This window comes from Amblyraja radiata, chromosome 10, assembly GCF_010909765.2.
Source record: "Amblyraja radiata isolate CabotCenter1 chromosome 10, sAmbRad1.1.pri, whole genome shotgun sequence".
Classification (NCBI taxonomy): Eukaryota; Metazoa; Chordata; class Chondrichthyes; order Rajiformes; family Rajidae; genus Amblyraja; species Amblyraja radiata.
In genome coordinates, this window is record NC_045965.1 from 52,552,305 (window position 1) to 52,580,152 (window position 27,848).

Sequence of the window (27,848 nt, forward strand, 5' to 3'; positions counted from 1 at the left end):
CTACCACCATTAGCAGTTGTATCATCAATGAAGATAAGTGAGCCAGTACCCTCAGCAGCCATACATGACCAGGCTATAACATCCCCACCACCGTGTTTCACAGATGAGGAGGTATGCTTTGGATCTTGGGCAGTTCCTTCTCTCCTCCATTGCTCTTGCCATCACTCTGATATAAGTTAATCTTCATCTCCACAACACTTCTTTCCAGAACTATGGTTGTCTTTCAAGTACTTCTTGGCAAACTGTAACCTCGCCATCCTATTTTTGCGGCTAACCAGTGGTTTACATCTTGCAGTGTAGCCTCGGTATTTCTGTTCATGAAGTCTTCTGCAGACAGTGATAATTGACAAATCCACAGCTGACTCCTGAAGAATGTTTCTGATCTATCGGACAGGTGTTTGGGGATTTTTCTTCATTAAAGAGAGGATTCTTCTGTCATCAGCCTTGGCCTGCCAGTCCCTTGGCGATTAGTAAGTTCACCAGTGCTCTCTTTCTTCTTAATGATGTTCCAAACAGTTGATTTTGGTAAGCCTAAAGGTTTGGCTGATGTCTCTAACAATTTTATTCTTGTTTCTCAGTCTCATAATGGTTTCTTTGACTTTCATTGGCACAACTTTGGTCCTCATGTAGATAAACAGCAAGAAAAGTTTCCAAATGTGATGGAAAGACTGGAGCAAAGAGCTGATAGCTCTCTTATACCTGCATGAAGGGGGCAATTAAACATACCTGAGCAATTACAAATACCTGTGAAGCCATGTGTCCCAAGCATCATGGTGCCCTGAAATGGGGCACTATGTATAAACACAGCTGTAATTTCTACATGGTGAAACCAAAATGTACAAAAATGGCCTTTAATAAAATCTGACAATGTGCACTTTAACCATGTGATTTTTTTTTCTATTACAAATCTCAAATTGTGGATTACAGAGGCAAATAAATAAAAGATGGGTCTTTGTCCCAAACATTATGGACGACACTGTATATTTTCCATAACATTTATTATATTTCTTCAAAGATCAATTTATATATTAGCAACATATTTAACTATAAAATACCGGTGCTGTAGACCCTGGAGGGATGTAGAATAACGGAACCCCATTCTTGGTGCTTTCCGGGATAGTGTAGTGTTCAGGAATTGTGTTGAAAGATTTGAGATGCACCAGCATCTGATCCGTCTGATTAATGCTGAGAAAGTATAGAAAATAGACATCAGCCTATTTATTCTTTATACACAGGAACTCAGAGCTTTTGCTCTCTCTTTCTTCCAATCACAAATCAAAACATTGTTCTGCTAGTATTTACAATTCTCAACTGTTATTAAAACCATGTCATTCCATATACTTACCTCTGCAGAGTCGTCCAGAAACGACGGATTACTGTGGTGCGATATGGGCTAGTAATGGGTTTCCTTATGGTACAGCTAATATCATGGAGCATGTCATAGCTGCCCTCCATTGTTACCTCCACCCAGGTCAAACGCTTGGTTGGATCCAGGGGCCAAGAAGCTACCACCAGGTACTCGATTCTCATGTTCTGTTTCCAAAGAAGCACCAGCTTGACTTCTAACTGAGTTCCAGCTAACATCGGAAAATGAACAAAAGGAAAAATATATAAATCACAAATCTCCCACATAAAAGGCTGACCATAAAAAGTCAGGACCATGGAGCAGTATCGTTAATTGCCAGCAGGGATTTTTTTAAATGGCTTAAGGTCAATTGGGGCATGTTGGTCGGCATGGGCAAGTTGGGCCGAAGGGCCTGTTTCTCTGCTGGATGACTCTGTGACTCTAAGATAAAAAAGTAGAAAGTTAAACAAAATGTTTTGTTTTTTTCAGATTCGAGGGATGATAGAATGCACTGTTCCACAATCTTCAGTGTTATGATTGCTGTGCTTAGGATGTATATAAATGACTTGGTTATTGGAATACTGTAACATTTCCAAATTTGCCAATCATTCCAAACTTCCAGATGTTGAAACAATAAGGGCAATGTCAATAACACCTCATCCCATAAATAAACAAAAATAAAAACCAAGACATTTACCAGAATGGTTCTGGAACTGATGGATCTTAGTTACAAATTTGTAGAATCATACAGCATGGAAACTGGCCATGAAATGCCTACATATAACATATAACATATAACAATTACAGCACGGAAACAGGCCATCTCGGCCCTACAAGTCCGTGCCGAACAACTTTTTTCCCTTAGTCCCACCTGCCTGCACTCATACCATAACCCTCCATTCCCTTCTCATCCATATGCCTATCCAATTTATTTTTAAATGATACCAACGAACCTGCCTCCACCACTTCCACTGGAAGCTCATTCCACACCGCTACCACTCTCTGAGTAAAGAAGTTCCCCCTCATGTTACCCCCAAACTTCTGTCCCTTAATTCTGAAGTCATGTCCTCTTGTTTGAATCTTCCCTATTCTCAAAGGGAAAAGCTTGTCCACATCAACTCTGTCTATCCCTCTCATCATTTTAAAGACCTCTATCAAGTCTCCCCTTAACCTTCTGCGCTCCAGAGAATAAAGACCTAACTTATTCAACCTTTCTCTGTAACTTAGTTGTTGAAACCCAGGCAACATTCTAGTAAATCTCCTCTGTACTCTCTCTATTTTGTTGACATCCTTCCTATAATTGGGCGACCAAAATTGTACACCATACTCCAGATTTGGTCTCACCAATGCCTTGTACAATTTTAACATTACATCCCAGCTTCTATACTCAATGCTCTGATTTATAAAGGCTAGCATACCAAAAGCTTTCTTTACCACCCAATCTATATGAGATTCCACCTTCAAGGAACTATGCACGGTTATTCCCAGATCCCTCTGTTCAACTGTATTCTTCAATTCCCTACCATTTACCATGTACGTCCTATTTTGATTTGTCCTGCCAAGGTGTAGCACCTCACATTTATCAGCATTAAACTCCATCTGCCATCTTTCAGCCCATTCTTCCAAATGGCCTAAATCACTCTGTTTAACTTTGGAAATCCTCTTCATTATCCACAACACCCCCTATCTTGGTATCATCTGCATACTTACTAATCCAATTTACCACACCTTCATCCAGATCATTGATGTACATGACAAACAACAAAGGACCCAACACAGATCCCTGAGGCACCCCACTAGTCACCTGCCTCCAACCCGAAAAACAGCCATCCACCATTACCCTCTGGCGTCTCCCATTCAGCCACTGTTGAATCCATCTTGCTACTCCTGCATTTATACCCAACAGTTGAACCTTCTTAACCAACCTTCCATGAGGAACCTTGTCAAAGGCCTTACTAAAGTCCATATAGACAACATCCACTGCTTTACCCTCGTCAATTTCCCTAGTAACCTCTTCAAAAAATTCAAGAAGATTAGTCAAACATGACCTTACAGGCACAAATCCATGTTGACTGTTCCTAATCAGACCCTGTTTATCCAGATGCTTATATATATATTATCTCTAAGTATCTTTTCCATTAATTTGCCCACCACTGAAGTCAAACTAACAGGTCTATAATTGCTAGGTTTACTCTTAGAACCCTTTTTAAACAATGGAACAACATGCGCAGTACGCCAATCCTCGGGGACTATTCCCGTTTCTAATGACATTTGAAATATTTCTGTCATAGCCCCGGCTATTTCTACACTAACTTCCCTCAATGTCCTAGGGAATATCCTGTCAGGACCTGGAGACTTATCCACTTTTATATTTTTCAAAAGTGTCAGTACTTCTTTTACTTTGAAACTCATAGTATCCATAGCTACTCTACTAGTTTCCCTTACCTCACATAATTCAATATCCTTCTCCTTGGTGAATACTGAAGAAAAGAAATTGTTCAATATCTCCCCCATCTCTTTTGGCTCTGCAGATAGCTGTCCACTCTGTCTCTCCAATGGACCAATTTTATCCCTCGTTATCCTTTTGCTATTAATATAGCTGTAGAAACCCTTTGGATTTACTTTCACCTTACTTGCCAAAGCAACCTCATATCAATCCCACCTCATATCAATCCCACCTCTCGCCACTTGGCCTCAAACCTTTCATGGCAGAGCATTCCTCGTGCTCATTCGTGCATTGTGAGCTGCACATTTCTGGTGGAAACAGTGCCAGTGTGATTGGGTGGCTAGCTTCAAGATTCAGACCAAGTATCAAAATGACTAACAACACATTTCTAGATTTGAAAAGTATGTGAGAAGAAGGGGAACTTGTAGGTTCCCACGCACCGTGCGCTTCCGATCTCTGTCCGGCAGAATATGAAAGGTACTGCTGTGGTACATACTGTCCTCTTGGTAAAACATCAGTCAGTGGAGGGAGTAAACATTGCAAATGGTGAGCTGGATATCAGGTGAGCTGCCTTGTTCCAAATGGTGTTAAGCTCTGAGTGGTGTTAGTGCTGCACTCATCCAGAAAGTGGAGAATGTGCCCTCATTCTCCAACACATCTCCTGGTATTGGCAGAAAAGCTTTGGCTTCGCAGAACAAGGACTAAAACTAAATGAATGGTGTTCATTCCAATACAGAATCTTACACAAGGTCATTGCATTAAGAATAGAAAATGAACAATAAATACTTGAATTTCAGATTACTGGGGAAAAAAGCAAAGTATCTTGCATTTCAGCACACTCTTATGTTGGGTACTTAATAAAAAAAACATATATCATCCCATAGTTGAACCAAAGTCAACCAAAAGAGTCCCTATCAAGACATTGAGTTGAAGATAAACTCTACAGGTCTTGGTTGTGAAATCCAATTCTCCAAAGTTAGTTTTGCCTTGATAGTAACAGTACTTAGTTGTGATCACACTATCATGAAATCTAACTGCACAATCTTCACAGTCACCCAATCAACTGAATCTATCCCACTCAGCGACTCTACCACGTCCTATCACACTAATGTCCTCCTCAAAGGTTTGACCAATAACAGCATTTTTATTTACCTTTGGTGATATTAAGTTCCTTCACAGTGTAGCCCTCCCGCAATCTTACAGACACAACACTGACAAGGTCTGCATGCACCTCATGCTCAGCGTGCTTCTTCCGTCTCATGGCCAGTGCAGGATTACTGCTGGCAGACACGAGATGTTCATTGAATAGTTTGTGCTGAGACACTAGGTTTAAAGAAGAAAAGCAATGTATATAAAACAAAAACTATCAATTCTTGCAAACATCCTAGAAATTTCTGTCAATATACTTGCCACAGTAATACTCTGGGTTCATGGACTCTCCGGGTCTCAAGAAGCTGTACAGTAGGAACGCTTTGTGACAGGCATTCATGTTCAGGTTATTCTCAGTAATTTCCGGGCACGTGGGCATGTACGAGCCAAACGTTGCCATGGAAATGAATTTCATTAGTTCCAAGTTCGGTACATAACCAAAACTGCAATCATACGAGTAGACACCTCCAACCTGCAAAACGCAAAATAATGGTTGCATCATACAAAAACAGGCTGCTATTTTGAGGTCAAAGACTTGTTTTGTTTTTTAAGTTACCTGTATAAAGGAACAGGCAATCATCCCACAGCGTAGTTGGTTTAACAACGTCTCACACACTCCAATATCTGGTACACTTGTTACACCGTCAGTAATGATTATTATACCTGTAAGGGAAGCAAGTAAATATCATTTAATGGGAATATTGCAAGGACAATGCACTGCTGCCACACAAATCCACTGACAAAAAGTGAACCTTATCTTATATTACAATTATTATTTTGGTATCTATTTCTGGCTCAGGGTTCAGACAAATCCCATTGCTTGATGAATGTTTAACCTTAATCATCTAAAATGTTCATAATTACAAAAACTGAAACAAAAACGGAGTTCAGCTGAAGGTCCAATTAAACATTTAATTATAAATTCCAGGCCACGATAATTCTTTATATTTTTTTGTGGAATTCACAAGAAGTCATTCCATTTTATTTTGGATAGTATCAAGTTGAAAAGATCATTTCACAGTGGAAAACACTTGGCAGAACTTTAGCAATGGGTATTCAACACCCATATGAGGAAGGATGACTAAATGTACAAAATATCCTCTGCCCCTCCTGAGAGTCTGAGGACACCTCAATCTTAAGAATTTCTTCCTGTTTTATTTTTCTATTCTCCAGGTGTCCTCTTACCTGAAGCACTTACCTGCCTTCATTTCAGGCATTCGAGCTAATGTTATATAAACAAACAATAGTTGCATACTGTCCAAATATGTCTATCACAATGGGATTCCCAGATTCCATACCCTACCCTAAATAAACCTATTGACGAGGTTGAGATATGAAGAGAACAATCGTTGGCCTCTATAAAACAGCCCCTAATACGTACGCAGTGGGATAACATCGAACTAGCGTTGCTGGGCGATCAGAGGTCTGCGTGGATTCAGTGGGTCAAAGGGCCTATTTCTAAAAAGCATATTTATATACGATTTCTACGAAGCAGAGGAATTAAACATCAGGATTTTTTTTTTTTTTTTAAAGACATTCGTGGAAATAATATTAACCTGCACTGGAGTTGGATGGCAGTAACTGAAGTGCAAGAATGCCATTGCGGATCATGTTGACGAGCCCCATATCAGATGTAACCATGGAAAAAGGTATCTTCTGTGAAGACTGATCATAAAAAACATCAGCAGTATCTCCTTGGGATAAAGTTGACCGATCACACTGCAATTACAAGACAAAAGAGATTAGATTTATAAAATAGCAGGTAGCAACTAGTTACAGTGCATTCAGAAAGTATTCAGACCACCTCACTTTTTCCATTTTGTTACGTTACAGCCTTATTTAAAAAAAGGATTAAATTCATATTTTTTATCATCAATCTACACACAATACCCCAGAATGAAGCGGTGAAAACAGGTGTTTAGAAATTTTTGCATAGTAATTAAAAATAACAGGTTCATCCTGTTTCCATTGATTATTCTACAACTTGATTGTAGTCCACCAGTGGTAAATTAAAGTGATTGGACATGATTTGGAAAGGCGTACACCTGTTTATATAAGGTCCCACAGTTGACAGTGCATGAAAGAGCAAAAACTAAGCCATGAAGACGAAGGAATTGTCCGTAGACCTCCGAGACAGGATTGTGTCGAGACACAAATCTGGGGAAGGGTATAAAACAATTTCTGCAGCATTGCAGGTCCCAAAGAGCACAATGGCCTCCATCATTCTTAAATGGAAGAACATTGGAACCACCAGGACTCTTCATAGAGCTGGCTGGCCGCCCAGCCAAACTGAGCAATCGGGGGAGAAGGGCCTTGGGCAAGGTGGTGACCAAGAACCCGATGGTCACGCTGACAGAGCTCGAGTTCCTCTGTGGAGATGGGAGAACCTTCCAGATGGACAACTATATCTGCAGCACTCCACCAATCAAGCCTTTATGGTAGAGTGGCAAGACAGAAACCACTCCTCAGTAAAAGGCACATGACAGCCTGCTTGGAGTTCGCCGAAAAGCATCTAAAGGATTCTCAGACGATGAGAAACAAAATTCTCTGGCCTGATGAAACCAAGATTTAACTCTTTGGCCTTAATGCCAAGCGTCACGTCTGGAGGGAACCAGGCACTGCTCATCACCTGGCCAATACCATACCTACGGTGATGCATGGTGGTGGCAGCATCATGCTGTGGGGATGTTTTTCAGCGGCAGGAACTGGGAGACAAGTCAGGATCGAGGGAAAGATGAACAGAGCAAAGTATAGAGAGATTCTTGATGAAAACCTGCTCCAAAGAGTTCTGGACCTCAGACTGGGGCAGAGGTTCACCTTCCAACAGGACAACGACCCTAAGCACACAGCCAAGACAATGCAGGAGTGGCTTCGTGACAAGTCTGTGAATGACCTTGAGTGGCCCAACCAGAGCTCGGACTTGAACCCGATCGAACATCTCTAATGGGACCTGAAAATAGCTGTGCATCGATGCTCCCCATCCAACCTGACAGAGCTTGAGAGGATCTGCAGAAAAGAATGGGAAAGATTACCCAAATACAGGTGTGCCAAGCTTATAGCATCATATCCAAGATGATTTGAGGCTTTAATCATTGCCAAAGGTGCCTCAACAAAGTACTGAGTAACGGGTAAATGTGATATTTTCAGTTATTTATTTTTAATTACTTTGCAAAATTTTCTAAACTTTTCGCTTTTTTAATATGGGGTATTGTGTGTAGATTGATGATTTAAAAAAAAAAAAAAAAGAATTTGATCCATTTTAGAATAAAGCTGTAACGTAACAAAATGTGGAAAAAGTGAAGGGTCATGTGCCTTTCTGAATGCACTGTAAATGAAAGCAAAACAAAGGTTAAAGGATTTGAAAACACTTTTTTTAATATGCAACCTTGTAGAGAAATCCTAATCAATTTCCTTCCTGTGAATCCATCCCTCACAGGTCATCTGACATTAGTACAGTTGTGGTGGTGGTGTCGTTAAACTGCTGGAATAATTGGCACACCTGGATTCAGAGATAAGAGATCAAATCAAACCACACCAACTGTGGAATTTAAATTGGGTTGTTAATCTGGGATATGGAAAAAAGGCAATTTGTCCAATTATCACAAAAACTGATAAATTGCCAAAATAAACCAAAATCTGATCATCAATGTCCTTGAAGAGAAACAAAGTATGGTTGGGGGGAGGGACTCAAATTGGGAAAGCTAGCAGTCAGTGTGTGAAGCAGGGGGCAGAGAATGGTAGCACTCTGACCCAAAATGTAGGGGAGAGAGAAGAAAAAGAAAATAATCAGAGAACAAGAGAGGGTGGGTTTCTTAAATGTGTATATTTTAATGCTAGGAGCATTGTAAGAAAAGTGGATGAACTTAGAGCCTGGATTGACACCTGGAAGTATGATGTTGTGGCGATCAGTGAAACATGGTTGCAGGAGGGCTGTGATTGGAAACTAAATATTCCAGGATTTCATTGCTTCAGGTGTGATAGAATTGGAGGGGCAAGAGGTGGAGGTGTTGCATTGCTTATCAGGGAAGATATTACAGCAGTGCTTTGGCAGGATAGATTAGAGGGCTCGTCTAGGGAGGCTATTTGGGTGGAACTGAGAAATGGGAAAGGGGTAGCAACACTTATAGGGGTGTATTATAGACCGCCAAATGGGGAGCGAGAATTGGAAGAGCAAATATGTAAGGAGATTGCAGATATTAGTAGTAAGCACAAGGTAGTGATTGTGGGAGATTTCAATTTTCCACACATAGACTGGGAAACACATTCTGTAAATGGGCTGGATGGGTTGGAGTTTGTAAAATGTGTGCAGGATAGTTTTTTGCAACAATACATAGAAGTACCTACTAGAGAAGGGGCGGTACTGGACCTCCTGTTAGGAAATGAGATGGGTCAGGTGGCAGAGGTATGCGTTGGGGAACAGTTCGGGTCCAGTGATCACAATACCATTAGTTTCAATATAATTATGGAGAGGGACAAAACTGGACCTAGGGTTGAGATTTTTGATTGGAGAAAGGCTAACTTTGAGGAGATGCGAAAGGATTTAAAAGGAGTAAATTGGGACAGTTTGTTTTATGGGAAAGATGTGGAAGAGAAATGGAGTACATTTAAAGGTGAAATTTTAAGAGTACAGAATCTTTATGTCCCTGTTCGGTTGAAAGGAAATCGTAAAAATTGTAAAGAGCCATGGTTTTCAAGGGAAATTGGACACGGTTCGGAAAAAGAGGGAGATCTACAATAGTTATAGGCAGCATGGAGTAAATGAGGTGCTTGAGGAGTATAAAGAATGTACAAAGAATCTTAAGAAAGAAATTAGAAAAGCTAAAAGAAGATATGAGGTTGCTTTGGCAAGTAAGGTAAAAGTAAATCCGAAGGGTTTCTACCGCTATATTAATAGCAAAAGGATAACGAGGGATAAAATTGGTCCATTAGAGAGTCAGAGTGGCCAACTATCTGCAGAGCCAAAAGAGATGGGGGAGATATTGAACAGTTTCTTTTCTTCGGTATTCACCAAGGAGAAGGACATTGAATTATGTGAGGTAAGGGAAACAAGTAGTGTAGCTATGGAAACTATGAGGATCAAAGAAGAGGAAGTACTGACACTTTTGAGAAATATAAAAGTGGATAAGTCTCCGGGTCCGGACAGGATATTCCCTAGGACATTGAGGGAAGTTAGTGTAGAAATAGCAGGGGCTATGGCAGAAATATTTCAAATGTCATTAGAAACGGGAATAGTGCCGGAGGATTGGCGTACTGCGCATGTTGTTCCATTGTTTAAAAAGGGGTCTAAGAGTAAACCTAGCAATTATAGACCTGTTAGTTTGACGTCAGTGGTGGGCAAATTAATGGAAAGAATACTTAGAGATAATATATATAAGCATCTGGATAAACAGGGTCTGATTAGGAACAGTCAACATGGATTTGTGCCTGGAAGGTCATGTTTAACTAATCTTCTTGAATTTTTTGAAGATGTTACTCGGGAAATTGATGAGGGTAAAGCAGTGGATGTTGTGTATATGGACTTCAGTAAGGCCTTTGACAAGGTTCCTCATGGAAGGTTGGTTAAGAAGGTTCAATGGTTGGGTATTAATGGTGGAGTAGCAAGATGGATTCAACAGTGGCTGAATGGGAGATGCCAGAGAGTAATGGTGGATGGTTGTTTGTCAGGTTGGAGGCCAGTGACGAGTGGGGTGCCACAGGGATCTGTGTTGGGTCCACTGTTGTTTGTCATGTACATCAATGATCTGGACGATGGTGTGGTAAATTGGATTAGTAAGTATGCAGATGATACTAAGATAGGTGGGGTTGCGGGTAATGAAGTAGAGTTTCAAAGTCTACAGAGAGATTTATGCCAGTTGGAAGAGTGGGCTGAAAGATGGCAGATGGAGTTTAATGCTGATAAGTGTGAGGTGCTACATCTTGGCAGGACAAATCAAAATAGGACGTACATGGTAAATGGTAGGGAATTGAAGAATGTAGGTGAACAGAGGGATCTGGGAATAACTGTGCACAGTTCCATGAAAGTGGAATCTCATGTAGATAGGGTGGTAAAGAAAGCTTTTGGTGTGCTGGCCTTTATAAATCAGAGCATTGAGTATAGAAGTTGGGATGTAATGTTAAAATTGTACAAGGCATTGGTGAGGCCAATTCTGGAGTATGGTGTACAATTTTGGTTGCCTAATTATAGGAAGGATGTCAACAAAATAGAGAGTACAGAGGAGATTTACTAGAATGTTGCCTGGGTTTCAGCAACTAAGTTACAGAGAAAGGTTGAACAAGTTAGGGCTTTATTCTTTGGAGCGCAGAAGGTTAAGGGGGGACTTGATAGAGGTTTTTAAAATGATGAGAGGGATAGACAGAGTTGACGTGGAAAAGCTTTTCCCACTGAGAGTAGGGAAGATTCAAACAAGGGGACATGACTTGAGAATTAAGGGACTGAAGTTTAGGGGTAACATGAGGGGGAACTTCTTTACTCAGAGAGTGGTAGCTGTGTGGAATGAGCTTCCAGTGAAGGTGGTGGAGGCAGGTTCGTTTTTATCATTTAAAAATAAATTGGATAGTTATATGGATGGGAAAGGAATGGAGGGTTATGGTCTGAGCGCAGGTATATGGGACTAGGGGAGATTATGTGTTCGGCACGGACTAGAGGGGTCGAGATGGCCTGTTTCCGTGCTGTAATTGTTATATGGTTATGGTTAATCTACTGTCTTTACCTGGTCTGGTCAAAATATGACTGTGGTTCACTGCTAACTGGTTTGGCAAACCACTCAGGTGTACCGTTAGCACCACACTCAAACTGAGAAAGGATGAAAGTGGAAGGAACACCTAGGATGGAGCAAGGCACTAAATTCAAACGTGGCAAAGTCACACTCAGCCACATAGATGTTTAAGAAGGAACTGCAGATGCTGGATAATCGAAGGTAGACAAAAATGCTGGAGAAACTCAGCGGGTGAGGCAGCATCTATGGAGCGAAGGAAATAGGCAACGTTTCAGGCCGAACTCTGAAGAAGGGTTTCGGCCTGAAACGTTGCCTATTTCCTTCGCTCCATAGATGCTGCCTCACCCGCTGGTTTCTCCAGCAATTTTGTCTACCTCAGCCAAATAGACCTTGCAGCATCCAATTTGCAATATCTGGAGACCAGTGACTCAATTGAGAAAGCTATCAAGCACAGACCTAAAGTCACAACATTCACATGTTATAGACAGTTGGGTAGCACAATGGCATAGATCCTAGAGCCACTGCTTCAGTGGTTGCAGCATTGTGACCACAACACTATCTGCTGCACCACTGTGCTGCCCATATTAAGCACAGAATATCAGATCTCCAATCTCAGATCAGATGGTTTCACTTTCTGCTTATAATACAAGGTGCAAAAAGTACTTCAAGAAATGTCCTCGTTAACAATGGGAAGGAAGAAAGAAATAAGTAAATTCCTTGTTTTATCAAATCAGAACTATTACTTCTTGATTTGGAATGCTTCCCCGCCTTGCATCTAAGATTCAGTTTACCACCTTATTTTGTGCACTTGGTTCAAAAGTAACACACACATTAGAAAGGTATTAAGTACTCCGTTATAAAAGTCACTTTGTTACACACTAAAATACAAATTTCATGTCTTACTCTAGACTCTCAAGACTCAATTAGCACAGAAACCACCAGACCATGCTATGCAATTAAAGTTTTCATTCCTGTGCTTCTGAGATACAGACCTGCACTTTGGGTTTATAATGTTGTTGAAGAACTTCAGCTACATTGTTTTCAAATGCACGCAATTGTTGATAGATATTCTGGTGGTAAGTTTCTAAATTGGCTTGATCCAACAGACAGCCTTGAACCAAAACCTATAGTGAATAGACATTGACAAGTTCAGTTGTAAGAATATTTGCTAATGACATACAACCCGGCACAAACAGCAGTGATGTGATAGACTTGTGTAAAAAAAGTAATCAGTTAGTTTGGCCAGAATGGTCTTATTTAAATTAACTTGTCTTATGCCAATAAAAGGCGAGGAGCAATCCGTACTGTATATGAAATCCTTCAAATGCTGAAAATTTTTAAAACACAAAATGCTGGAAATATTTAGCAGGTCAAGCAGAACCTGTGGACATCAACATTTCAGGTCAAACATTCCATTGGAACTGGGAAAAGTTAGAACTTTTTATGTGGCAGATTCAGAGGGAAAGGAGCAGAAAGAACAAAGCGAGGATCTGTGACAGGGCTATGGACCATCTAAGATTGAATGACACAAATAGCAGAGATGATAGCTGAGAGTTTATCTCAGGAGAAGCAATATACAGAGCCCAAATTGAACCTGAAATTGCCAAGAGACAAATAATGCCAAGTCTTACATACAAGAGAAATTGAAGTAGCCAATTGACTGAAACTGGTGAAGTGACCATCACAAGCTTGGATAATCGTTTGTCATCTTCCAACTAGGCACATTGCGGTCTTCATCAATAAATGCAACTAATTTCAGATTAAAAACCCATTGTGTTTTGTGTCTCAGATTTCCAACATAACATTTCTGGTAACTTCAGATTTCATCACCTCTTCCAGATACCTTTTGTAATTCATTAGCTTATACTATCTTGCCCCAACTATTGTCTCATTGAACTGGGAGTGTTCGATTTAGGTTTAGAAGTCAAAGAATTGTATGTCTTCTTCCAACTAGGCACGTTACACATTCAACGAGACAATAGTTTAAATACATTATTTGCGTGTTTTGAATTCCTATCCTCAACCAGTATTGGAATCCTACTTCATTTTCTTTTCCACTATTTTTGATTTGGGACACTGTAATTTGTTTAGTTCCATTTGTATCTTGAAGAGGATTGATACTAACAAGGGAATTTGGAATCAGAAATTTCATCATGACCACCTGGACTGGATTTTTAATTGCTCCAAATGCAAGTGGTGAAAGATACGCTCTTCTGTATCATTGGAAAGCACTTGCATCTAAAATAAAGCAGAATGGTATCCATACCTCGATTGTCTTATTTACTGCCATTGGATTAAATAACAATTGCTTCAACTAATTACTTCTTATCGAGTCCACACACAAGATTAGAAGTTGTTCAGCCAGAGCTGAACACACTTCTCGGCATCTGCGTACAATGGTGTCTGTCTTGCGCTTCTTGTGCGTGGTGGTGGAAAGATTACTGGAAACAGGGCCGCGATGTGAACGCCCTTTCCTAACTTTAGTGAAATGCTAGGTTTGTTACAAGAGGAGAGCATAAGCAGACTGGGTTTTTTTTACCCGAGAGGGCTGTGGAGGCCGTCACTGGCCATATTCATAGAGATCGATAGATTTTTAGATCTTAAGAGAGCCAGGGGACACAAGATCTGAGCATGAAAATGGTGCTGAGGAGAAAGATCAGCCATGCTCATTTTGAATAGCAAAGTGGGCACAGGGGGCGAATAGTCTACTACTGCCTCCATTTCCTTTGTTCTCTCGAGAGAAGATAAAGATTAATCAACATATAAAAGGTAGGTAAAGCACATGCATTCGGCATTTACATGGGTATTCCAGCTAAAGAAATATGTAGGCAAAGGATGAATTGTGTGCAGAAATTACTTCTGATTTTATCCCGTAAATATATAGAAAAAGAATACAGAGTTATGCATGAACATACAAAAAGAAAATAATAGAAACGCTTCGTAGTTTAGGCAACTAAAACACTTATTGACTATGACTCTATTCAGCGGCTTAGACAGCATCTGGTAATGCTGTTGAGAGGGAAACAGGATTATGTTTCATGCTAACAACCCTTCTGAAGAAATGCTAACTCTATTTCTCGCTATGCAGATGCACGTTAAACAAAAAGCCCCATCTATTTAAATCATTGTGTTTCCATATAACCATATAACAATTACAGCACGGAAACAGGCCATCTCGACCCTTCTAGTCCGTGCCGAACACGTATTCTCCCCTAGTCCCATATACCTGCACTCAGACCATAACCCTCCATTCCTTTCCCGTCCATATAAATATCCAATTTATTTTGAAATGATAAAAACGAACCTGCCTCCACCACCTTCCCTGGAAGCTCATTCCACACAGCCACCACTCTCTGAGTAAAGAAGTTCCCCCTCATGTTACCCCTAAACTTCTGTCCCTTAATTCTCAAGTCATGTCCCCTTGTTTGAATCTTCCCTACTCTCAGTGGGAAAAGCTTATCCACGTCAACTCTGTCTAACATAGAAACATAGAAACATAGAAAGTAGGTGCGAGAGTAGACCACCAGGTCCGTCGAGCCCGCACCGCCATTCGCTCATGGCTGAACACTAAACAGACACACTTACCCACAAACAGTAGACACAAGACACAGAACACAAGACACTACCCTCCCCTTTATACCGCTATCACCCCTCTCCACCCCAAGAACCTCGTGATCTCCTGGGGGAGGCAAAAAAACGGATAAAAACCCAGGTCCAATTCGGGAAAAAAATCCGGGAAATTCCTCTCCGACCCCAATCCAGGCGATCGACACTTGTCCAGGAGATCACTCAGGTCTTACTATACTAACCATACCTAGGTCCATATCCCTGCCCTCTCCCCGTAGCCCCTTATCCCCTTGGCAGCTAAAAAACCATCTATTTTAGACTTAAATATATTTAACGTTTCTGCTTCCACTGCTCCCTGGGGCAGTGAATTCCATAAATTAACCACCCTCTGGGTGAAGAAGTTCTTCCTCATCTCAGTTTTAAAAGAGCCCCCCCTTATTCTGCAACTATGTCCCCTAGTTCTAGTTTCCCCGATCATTGGGAACATCCTCGGTGCATCCACCCGATCAAGGCCCCTCACGATCTTATATGTTTCAATGAGATCGCCTCTCATTCTTCTAAACTCCAAAGAGTAGAGTTCCAGCCTACTTAACCTTTCCTCATATGTCAATCCCCTCATTGCAGGAATTAATCTTGTAAACCTTCGCTGCACTGCCTCCAGGGCTAGTACATCCTTTCTTAAGTATGGACCCCAGAACTGTACACAGTATTCCAAATGTGGTCTCACTAATACTGTGTACAGCTGCAGCAAGACCTCCGTGTTTTTATACTCAATCCCCCTAGCAATAAAGGCCAAAACTCCATTGGCCTTCCTGATTGCTTGCTGCACCTGCATACTAACTTTTAGTGATTCATGTACTAATACCCCTAGATCCCTTTGCGTTGCATTACAACGCAGCTCCTCCTCATTTAGAAAATAACTTGCCCTATCATTTTTTTTCCCCAAAGTGAATGACTTCACATTTATTAGTATTAAATTTCATCTGCCAAGTTGTTGCCCACTCACCTAGCTTATCTATATCCTTTTGCAGACTCTTCCTATCCTCCTCATCCCCTACTTTTCCTCCCATTTTTGTATCGTCCGCAAATTTTGATATATTACACTTGGTTCCCTCCTCCAAATCATTTATATAAATTGTGAACAACTGGGGTCCCAGCACCGACCCTTGCGGAACCCCGCTAGTTACCGGTTGCCATCCCGAGTATGAACCATTTATCCCCACTCTCTGCTTCCTATTTGTTAGCCAATCCTCTACCCATGCTAATATATTACCCCCAATCCCATAATTTTTTATTTTTAGCAATAGTCTCTTATGTGGCACCTTGTCAAAAGCCTTTTGGAAGTCCAAGTATACCACATCCACCGGTTCCCCTTTATCCACCCGGGTTGTTACTTCCTCAAAGAATTCGAGCAGATTCGTTAAACAGGACTTCCCCTTCACAAAACCATGCTGGTTCTGTCCGATGAAGTCATGTTTATCCAAGTGCCCCGTTAGTGTTTCTTTAATAATTGTCTCTAACATTTTACCCACCACCGATGTTAGACTAACCGGTCTATAGTTACCCGCCTTCTGTTTACTTCCTTTTTTAAATATAGGTGTTACATTGGCCATTTTCCAATCCACTTGGACCGTTCCTGCCTCCAGGGAGTTTTGGAAAATTATCACCAATGCATCCACAATCCCCACCGCTATCTCCCTCAAGACCCTTGGATGTAATCCATCAGGCCCAGGGGATTTATCCTCCTTCAGTCTCATTAATTTCCCTAATACCACCTCCTTGGTGATCTTAATAGTATTTAGCTCCTCCATTCCTACCGCCCCCTGTTTATCCAGCGTTGGAATATTTTTTGTGTCTTCTATGGTGAAGACTGATACAAAATACTCGTTTAATGCCTTTGCCATTTCCATGTTCCCCACCAACAACTCTCCAGTCTCACCCTCCAATGGACCAACGTTCACCTTAGCCACCCTTTTTCTTTTTATATAGCTATAAAAACTCTTACTATTAGTTTTTATGTTGTTCGCTAAATTCCTTTCATAGTCTATTTTCCCCGTCTTAATTAATCTCTTAGTTATTTTTTGCTGACCTTTAAATGCTTCCCAATCCTCTACCCTCCCACTATCTCTGGCTACCTTATATGCCCTTGCCTTCAGCCAAATACTATCCTTTATAGTTTTACTGAGCCATGGCTGACTGTTCTTACCCTTACCCCTTTTTTTCTTCATATGAATAAATTTTTCTTGAAGGTTATACAGTAGATCCTTAAACGTACACCACTGCTCATGTACCGTCTTATTCTTGAGTCTGCTATCCCAGTCAACTTTGATCAGCTCAGTCCTCATACCTTCATAATCCCCCTTATTTAGACTAAGCACCCTAGCCTGAGTTTCAACCTGCTCCCCTTCTATTTGAATATGGAATTCGACCATATTGTGGTCACTTGTTCCCAACGAGTCCCTAACTATGACATTTTTAATTAATCCTGCTTCATTACACAGGACCAGATCCAAGATTGCCTCCCCCCTTGTCGGTTCTGTGACATACTGTTCTAGGAACCCGTCTCTAATACATTCTATAAACTCTTCCTCTAGTCTACCCTGCCCAGTTTGGTTTGCCCAATTAATATGAAAATTGAAGTCCCCCATGATTACAGCAGTTCCCTTTTTACATGCGTCAACTATTTGCAGATTTATGTTCTGACTAACAGCGTCACAGCTATTTGGAGGTCTATAAATTACACCCACTAGTGTTTTTTTCCCCTTGTTATTCTCTATCTGTACCCAAGCTGTTTCACTATCCTGATCCTTCAACGCAATATCCTTCCTCTCTATTGCCGTTATTCCCTCCCTTATTAAAAGGGCCCCCCCTCCTCCCTTTCTTTCCTGTCTATCTTTTCTAATTGTCGAGTACCCCTCTATATTTAACTCCCAGTCCTGATCCCCTTGCAGCCATGTCTCCGTAATGGCCACGATATCATAACTATATATACTTAATTGCACCGTTAATTCATTTATCTTATTTCGAATACTCCGTGCATTTAGATAAAGCACTTTCAGATGATTTTTACTACCCTTCCTTTCCGTTTTTGCCCCTTTTACATCTAGAGCTTTATCTTCACACATTCTGGATCCTCCTGTCACATTTTGATTTTCCGCTTCCCCACTGATACCCTGCTCTATTTCCTCTACCCCTGCCGTTATTACCCCCCTTGATACCTCCCCCCCCGCTACTTAGTTTAAAGACCTCTCTACTGCCCTAGTTATATGATTTGCCAGGACCCCAGTCCCAGCACCGTTCAGGTGAAGTCCGTCCTCACAGAACAGATCCCCCCTGTCCCAGTACTGGTGCCAGTGGCCCAAGAAACCAAACCCATTTTTCCCACACCAGTCTTTGAGCCACGCATTCAGCTTTTTAATTTTACGTACCCTCGCCGATTTGGCCCGTGGCTCAGGTAGCAATCCGGAGATCAGTACCCTCGAGGTTCTGCTTTTTAATTTATTCCCTAACTGCTCAAACTCCTTCAGCAGATCCTCCTTCCTCGTCCTTCCTGTCATTGGTCCCCACATGGACCACGACCACTGGATCCTCCCCCTCCCTCTGCAAATTTCTCTCCAGCATCGCAGAGATATCCTTAACCCTAGCACCGGGTAGGCAACACAGCCTTCGGGACATGTTCTGCTGGCCGCAGAGAACCTTATCTACCCCCCGAATAATACTATCCCCTATCACAACGGCATTTCTTCTAACTCCCCCCTCTTGAATGGCCCCGATCCACGGTGCTGCAGCCAGGTTGCTCATCCCTCCCACAGCCCCTGATCCCGTCCTCACATTGAGTAAGAGCCTCGGTCATGCTCGTCAGGGACAAGGGCTGTGGCTCCTGCCGCATCTCCTCCTGGTTCCCCCTACCTGCCTCGCTTATGGCCACACCTTCCTTTCCTTGCTCACTGACTACTGAATTAGTTAAACTGGTCGGTGTGACCATCCCCTGGCACAAAACATCCAGGTAATACTCCCCCTCCCTGATGTACCGCAGCGTATGAAGTTGGGTCTCCAGCTCATCAATGCGGAGCTCGAGTTCCGCTAGCCTCAAACACTTACTGCAGCTGTAGGGATCTTCTACATCAATGGTGTCGACAAATTCCCACATCTCACAGTATTGGCATATCTCCTGGCCGCCCATCTTATATAAGTAATTAACTGGTCCTATTTAAGAATCCCCTACCCGGATTACTGTATTGATACACCCCTTATTTATATAATCCTACCTCCTATAAATGGGAAAGTACTCACCCCAGCCGTAAATTACCTACTGGTTTGGCTGTCTAGTGGTAATTCCGTCCGCTCTTCCTGTCTGGTCCACTGCTCCCTTGCAGTGCGTGGCAAACCTCTTAGCCTCTGTTAGTCTCTCGAGCCGCGGCTCCGTCCGTCCTCCCTCGGCGACAGCCCGGGCCGCACCTGTCTATCCCTCTCATCATTTTAAAGACCTCTATCAAGTCCCCCCTTAACCTTCTGCGCTCCAAAGAATAAAGCCCTAACTTGTTCAACCTTTCTCTGTAACTTAGTTGCTGAAACCCAGGCAACATTCTAGTAAATCTCCTCTGTACTCTCTCTATTTTGTTGACATCCTTCCTATAATTAGGTGACCAAAATTGTGCACCATACTCCAGAATTGGCCTCACCAATGCCTTGTACAATTTTAACATTTCATCCCAACTTCTATACTCAATGCTCTGATTTATAAAAGCCAGCACACCAAAAGCTTTCTTTACCACCCTATCTACATGAGATTCCACTTTCAGGGAACTGTGCAGTTATTCCAAGATCCCTCTGTTCACCTGCATTCTTCAATTCCCTACCATTTACCATGTACGTCCTATTTTGATTTCTCCTGCCAAGATGTAGCACCTCACACTTATCAGCATTAAACTCCATCTGCCATCTTTCAGCCCACTCTTCCAATCAGCATAAATCTCCCTGTAGACTTTGAAAATCTACTTCATTATCCACAACCCCACCTATCTTAGTATCATCTGCATACTTACTAATCCAATTTACCACACCATCATCCAGATCATTGATGTACATGACAAACAACAGTGAACCCAACACAGATCCCTGTGGCACCCCACTAGTCACTGGCCTCCAACCTGACAAACAACCATCCACCATTACTCTCTGGCATCTCCCATTCAGCCACTGTTGAATCCATCTTGTTACTCCACCATTAATACCCAACCATTGAACCTTCTTAACCAACCTTCCGTGAGGAACCTTGTCAAAGGCCTTACTGAAGTCCATATATACAACATCCACGGCTTTACCCTCATCAATTTCCCGAGTAACCTCTTCAGAAAATTAAAGAAGATTAGTCAAACATGACCTTCCAGGCACAAATCCATGTTGACTGTTCCTAATCAGACCCTGTTTATCCAGATGCTTATATATATTATCTCTAAGTATCCTTTCCATTAATTTGCCCATCACAGACGTCAAACTAACAGGTCTATAATTGCTAGGTTTACTCTTAGATCCCTTTTTAAACAATGGAACAACATGCGCAGTACGCCAATCCTCCGGCATATTGCCGTTTCTAATGACATTTGAAATATTTCTGTCATAGCCCCTGCTATTTTTACACTAACTTCCCTCAATGTCCTAGGGAATATCCTGTCCAGACCTGGAGACTTATCCACTTTTATATTTCTCAAAAGTGTCAGTACTTCCTCTTCTTTGAATCTCATAGTTTCCATAGCTACTCTACTTGTTTCCCTTACCTCACATAATTCAATATCCTTCTCCTTGGTGAATACCGAAGAAAAGAAATTGTTCAATATCTCCCCCATCTCTTTTGGCTCTGCAGATAGCTGTCCACTCTGACTCTCTAATGGACCAATTTTATCCCTCGTTATCCTTTTGCTATTAATATAGCTGTAGAAACCCTTTGGATTTACTTTCACCTAACTTGCCAAAGTGACCTCATATCTTCTTTTAGCTTTTCTAATTTCTTTCTTAAGACTCTTTTTACATTCTTTATACTCCTCAAGCACCTCATTTACTCCATGCTGCCTATAATTATTGTAGATCTCTGTCTTTTTCCGAACTAAGTGTCCAATTTCCCTTGAAAACCATGGCTCTTTCCAATTTTTACTATTTCCTTTCAACCGAACAGGGACATAAAGATTCTGTACTTTTAAAACTTCACCTTTAAATGTCCTCCATTTCTCTTCCACATCTTTCCCTTAAAACAAACTGTCCCAATTTACTCCTTTTAAATCCTTTCGCATCTCCTCAAAGTTAGCCTTTCTCCAATCAAAAATCTCAACCCTAGGTCCAGTTCTGACCCTCTCCATAATTATATTGAAACTAATGGTATTGTGATCACTGGTCCCGAACTGTTCCCCAACGCATACCTCTGCCACTTGACCCATCTCATTTCCTAACAGGAGGTCCAGCACCGCCCCTTCTCTAGTAGGTACCTCTATGTATTGCTGCAAAAAGCTATCCTGCACACATTTTACAAACTCCAACCCATCCAGCCCATTTACAGAATGTGTTTCCCAGTCTATGTGTGGAAAATTGAAATCTCCCACAATCACTACCTTGTGCTTACTACTAATATCTGCAATTTCCTTACATATTTGCTCTTCCAATTCTCGCTCCCCATTTGGCGGTCTATAATACACCCCTATAAGTGTTGCTACCCCTTTCCCATTTCCCAATCCATATCAGATTTCAAATGTGTTTTTTTTACTTTTATTCTTCAGGCAGGTGGGACTAGTGTAGATAGGACATGTTACTCGGTGTGGGCAAGCAGGGCCAGATAGCCTGTTTCCACGCTGAATTACTCTAAAAATAATTTATCATTTATCTTTTCCGGAGGCTGCAATAATTTTGAACATATGTCCAAAAACGTTTCTTCCTTTCATCTTTAATATCATAATTTTAATTCACTAACACAATGTTGGTAACTTATATACAAATAGGCAGTCTCAGGCAAGGCAAAGGGATCTTCAAAATTAACAAAAAAGGTACTCACCTGATGAGTTTGAAGTCCTATGATGGAAGAATAAGCAAGGATTGTAATGAAGATCTCAGGCTGAAACACTATGTCTGTACCTGGGATCTTAAATGGTCGCAACAATTCCACCAAACATTTAGAGAGTGCGTGAAATACTTCATCAAAGATCAGCTCACCAGTGGAATCATCCTGGAAAAACAAACAAAAGTTTCACTTAATGTGAAAAGTAAATATGTTGGAAAAGAGAAAACCCTCAATAACTAGTTTCAAATGTGTATTTGAATTGAATTTAATAAATTGTATTAGCCAAGTATGTATACATACAAGGAATTTGCCTTGGTGCTTTGCTCGCTAGGATAACCACACGATATACAGTAGATAATTAAAAATAAAACAATATAATTTAAACATGTGAAGAATAAAATAAAATACTGTGTATTGTGCATAATACAACAGCAGGCATAATCAAAAAGTAAGTAATCTCAGATCTATGAAGAACCTTTCACCTTCCATATATCCCTAGACCAAACATTATAGCAATACCTCAAAAGCAAGTCATTGGGAGAATGTTTCCTTAACTTTTTCAGTACTTCAATTGATTACTTTTGAAGTATTGCAACCAGGTTTTTAAATTTCCACCCCTATTTTTGTATCCATCCAGAATCTTGCCCCAACCCATTTCTGTAACCTCCTCCAGACATACAACCCCTTAACATCTGCACGTCTTCAAGTTTGGTTTTTTGTGACCACCCTTGCTGTATCTGCAGCTGTGCTCTGGAAATGTAAAAAAAAAGTCTCCAGATGCTGGACATCAGAATGAAATGCTGGAAATACTCAGTAAGTCAGGCTCCAAATAATTTTCAAGAACCACTGTTACATTACCCTGATTCTTAATTATGATGTGAACTTTTGTTTTCTCCTATGAATGAGCAGAAAACGTTTGTAACAAGCGTACATCTTATGCCATCAACTTAAATGATAATTAAGTGCACAATGTTTATCAGATGCAAAGTTATCCAGTGTTCTCCTTCCAATAAGACAATTACTTACCACAATCCCCGTGGATGGACTGAGATCCAATTCAATAACAAACCTATATCGCTGAGCAAGAAAGGTAATATGGGTTGAGGGTACTAATTGGTAAGTGTGAGCAGTAACAGGGTCACCCTGCTGCCAGCCCTTTGGTAGGACACTGAAAACATCCAGTTCATTCTTGGAGTTGAGCTATAAAAAAAGACAAAATATCAAATTATTACATTGTTGTAAGAAAATATATGTGTCATTCATTTTAAAAATACATACAATTCCACATTTTATTCATAAAGAAAGCTCTGGTGTAAAACTGGCATTTATCTAATAAATAAAGTAGGAAAACTGCAACGACTGAAGACTCTTCCATTGCCTCCCTAGAACACGTGGTAATGTTTGTGTTTACTACAATTTATCAAAAAAAGCTGAACGGGAATTCATGTTGTGAAATTTGCCATGGTGAAATTCCAATACGAGAGAGGATCCCATTGAAACTTATAAAATAATGAAAGGCCTAGATAGAGTGGATGTGCAGAGGATGTTTCCAGTGCTGGGGGAAGTCTAGGACCAGAGGGTACACTCAGAATAAATGGACATACCTTTAGAATGTTGAGGAGGAATTTGTTTAACCAGAGGGTGTAATTCATTGCCACAGATGGCTGTGGAGGCCAAGTCCTTGGGTATTTTTAAAGCAGAGATTGATAGGTTCTTGATTAGTAAGGGCATCAAATGTTACAGTTAGAAGACAGAAGAATGGGTGTAATGAGTCGACTCGAACACACATCAAGATACAACACATATTTATTAAATCTACATACAGCAAGGATCTGCAGCCATCACCTCTCCGAGCTGCTAGTCATTCTAAATAGCGTAAGCAAGCTCTTGATAATATGAAGTACATAGTAGGCAGAGTTACTACTAACAAACACTATAATTGGCTAGTGTGTAATAGCCAATCTACATCCTTCCTTGCAGAAACAAAAGAAGCACCGGTGGCTAAGCAATATAGGAGGGATGTTAATAATACATTTGCAGAATTACACAAAATCGCCATATCTAACGGGTGGCCTGCAAACCCTTCCGATTACCGCTTCAGAAGTAGTGGTTTGAAGTAAGTCGACTTCAAACCAGCCGGAGTAAGAGTCTACAAAGACTCGATAGTGTTTCCCATGCCATTCGAAGATGTCAGTGGCTAACGTGGACCACGAGAGAAGGGGTTCTGGATGCGGCAGTAGAGGCTGCTTTTGTTGATGTGGCGTCAGACTTTTGCAGATGGCGCAAACTTCGTTTTTTTCTCGTATGTATTTGGTCATTCCGGGCCAGTAAAACATGCTTTGCGCCCATTGGAGGGTTGCCTCCACGCCAGGGTGGCCCCTGTGGATGTCGTCAAAGTATTTGTCCCGGAGGGCTGCTGGGACCACTGCCTTGTGGCCCTTGACAATAATTCCGTCCTGTAATACGAGTTCATCGCGAACCAGAAAGTATGGGCGTATCTCGAGCGGGGTGCTGTGTTGCTTATTCGGCCAGCCATGCCGGATGACAGCAGAGAGCAATTGTAAGGTCTCATCAGCAGCCGTGTGTTCTGCTAGGCTGCTCAGACAGTCAGTTGGCACAAACAAAACCTTCATTACTGTCGGCTCCCCTGCACATATCCAGTCCGACAACGGCTGACAGTTCACCAGCCAAGCTTTTAAAAACTTTGCACAACGATGGGACTTTCAATACTGAGAATTGGTCCTGTTCGGAGAGTTGTTGTTCATTGGTTTTACGCGGGGCTCTAGATAGCGTGTTTGCTATGTGCATGTCTTTGCCTTTCTTGTAGACAATGCTGAAATCAAATCGCTGTAGTTGCATCATCATTTGCTGTAGTCGTGCTGGGGCAGCGTGGATGGGTTTGTCAGAATGGTGACCAGCGGCTGGTGGTCAGTCTCGATAGTCACAGACTTTCCAAAGTTAAAGTCCTTGAATTTAATTCAGGCGAAAACTACTGCGAGCAGTTCCTTTTCAATCTGGGCGTAACGCTGTTCAGTGTCAGTCAGCTTACGGGGTGCATACGAAACGGGCTTGAAATCGCCATCGGTAGTGGTCTGTAGCCACGCTGAGCCCAGGTGAGCGTTACTGGTAATTCCAAAGCAAAGTAGGCGAGAGTAGGTGCGCTAGCCAGCTGCAATTTGAGTGTCGAAAGCCGCGTCCTTGTGTGTCAGTTCCCTGCAGGGGGGGCAGATATGTCGCTGAGGTTGTGAATAAATGTACCAAGGTAGTTGAACATTCCGAGGAACCTTTGTAAGCTCACAACGTCAGTAGGAACAGACCATATAAACCATATAACAATTACAGCACGGAAACAGGCCATCTCGACCCTTCTAGTCCGTGCCGAACACGTATTCTCCCCTAGTCCCATATACCTGCGCTCAGACCATAACCCTCCATTCCTTTCCCGTCCATATAACTATCCAATTTATTTTTAAATGATAAAAACGAACCTGCCTCCACCACCTTCACTGGAAGCTCATTCCACACAGTCACCACTCTCTGAGTAAAGAAGTTCCCCCTCATGTTACCCCTAAACTTCTGTCCCTTAATTCTCAAGTCATGTCCCCTTGTTTGAATCTTCCCTACTCTCAGTGGGAAAAGCTTATCCACGTCAACTCTGTCTATCCCTCTCATCATTTTAAAGACCTCTATCAAGTCCCCCCTTAACCTTCTGCGCTCCAAAGAATAAAGCCCTAACTTGTTCAACCTTTCTCTGTAACTTAGTTGCTGAAACCCAGGCAACATTCTAGTAAATCTCCTCTGTACTCTCTCTATTTTGTTGACATCCTTCCTATAATTAGCGTCTTTACTCAGACATTTTGTTGATAGCTGTAGTTTTCGACGGGTCTGGTTTGAGACCATCACTTGTGAACACATGTCCGACGAAAGTAACCTCTGGAACTCGAAACCTGCACTTCAGGGGATTGAGTTTAAGATGAATATCTTTGGCACGGTCAAGTACTTTCTTCAGATTGGCGTCATGTTCAGCCTGATCGTGTCCGTAGACGAGAATATCATCAACAATGATAGCGCGTGGGTTCTCTGCAAACACTTGTTCCATAGTGCGTTGGAAAACTTCGCTGGCGGAGTTGATGCCAAAGGGCATTCTCAGATATTTGTATCGGCCAAAGGGGGTGCCGAACGTGGTGAGTTTGGACAAATCTGGGTCCAGTGGAATCTGCCAAAACGTGCTTTTGGCATCCAGAACTGAGAATACTGCTGCGTTGCCTATCTGGGCAGCAACTTCTTCTATCGTTCGCATTGGGTAATGCGGGCGTTTGATGGCAGTGTTAAGATCTCTGGGGTTTATGCAGATACGGATCTCCTCCTTGGTTTTCTTTGTTGCAACGACCAGGGTGGAAACCCAGTCAGACGGGTCAGTAACATCAGCAATAACACCCATGGAGACCATGCGCTTGAGTTCAGTGTGTATTCGGTCGCGCATGGCATACGGAACATGATGTGGCGCTCTGACCACAGGAGTAACTTTGGGATCAACAGCACTGTGGTATTTGCCAAGCTCATCGTTAAACAGTTCTTTATATTGAGAGAGTAGCTGTTGTATAGGCAGAAATTGCAGGTTTTCCCATAGGCAGCACAGAATTGACGACAAACTGCAGACCCAGCACGGGGGTTGCGAGGGGAGAGGTCTGTAAGATTAACACTATGCTGCGAACGTTGACTGAAGGGCGCAGAGTCAATATGGGGAGACGTTATCTCAGAAATACGACCGGCATGTTCTGCTTGTTCTAAGGTTAAATCAGTGTTGCAAAGGAGCTCACCTCGTGGCTTGCTGTCAAGCATTGCTCTCACCTGCTTATCCTGGGTGAGTTAATGATGTAGTTCAATAATGTAGTTAGAGGGCAGGCCACACAGCTCTTTCTGATCAACCGCAAGGTTGTCGATTGTTTCAGCAGGCACTCTGACCTGACCGTCATTTTCCAAAACAGCAGGAGCAAAAGTGAAGTTGTCAGCACGATTCATTCATCCCACCAAATTAAACAGGGGGGGGGGTAATTTTGATGAATGATGCGAGCCAAATTAGTGTAGTCACGCTCAAAAAGACGCCAGCATTCAGCAATGTCAGAATCAAAGATCAGAGGACTTGGACGGCGACACGAGTTTGCCATGATTAAGATTAAAAAACACACAAAATAAACAGAAGAAAATAAAACCCGATAAACATGAGCGGAATGGGCAAGATTCGCTCTCTGACATACAGCAATCTACATACAGCAAGGATCTGTAGTCATCACATCTCCGAGCTGCTATTCATTCTAACTAGCGTAAGCAAGCTCTTGATAATATGAAGAACATAGGAGGCGGAGTTACTACTAACAAACACTATAATTGGCTAGTATGAAATAGCCAATCTACAATGGGTGAAATAGATCAGCCACGATCGAATGGGTTTTTTTAATGACATAATGGGCCGAATAGTTTAATTCTGCTCCTATGTCTTATGATTGTTTAATGCAAAAGTTTACAATATATAGTTAAACTCTGGCATCCACAGGACTTTGGCAGTCTCTGACTGGCAGA

General features: G+C 41.7%; 1 protein-coding gene across 5 annotated transcripts in view; it reads right to left on the reverse strand.

The window, feature by feature from the left end:
• szt2 (SZT2 subunit of KICSTOR complex) overlaps window positions 1-27,848 on the reverse strand; it is a 198,604-nt gene that overhangs the window by 159,581 nt on the left and 11,175 nt on the right. For all 5 annotated transcript variants that reach the window (XM_033028842.1, XM_033028843.1, XM_033028844.1 and 2 more), the window contains exons 3-11: window positions 23,295-23,468; window positions 22,263-22,433; window positions 12,649-12,780; window positions 6,497-6,659; window positions 5,497-5,603; window positions 5,202-5,412; window positions 4,944-5,114; window positions 1,346-1,577; window positions 1,056-1,185 (exon numbers count right to left, since the gene is read on the reverse strand). In XM_033028842.1, the coding sequence (XP_032884733.1) occupies window positions 1,056-1,185; window positions 1,346-1,577; window positions 4,944-5,114; window positions 5,202-5,412; window positions 5,497-5,603; window positions 6,497-6,659; window positions 12,649-12,780; window positions 22,263-22,433; window positions 23,295-23,468 (1,491 nt within the window). The remainder of the gene's footprint in view (window positions 1-1,055; window positions 1,186-1,345; window positions 1,578-4,943; window positions 5,115-5,201; window positions 5,413-5,496; window positions 5,604-6,496; window positions 6,660-12,648; window positions 12,781-22,262; window positions 22,434-23,294; window positions 23,469-27,848) is intronic.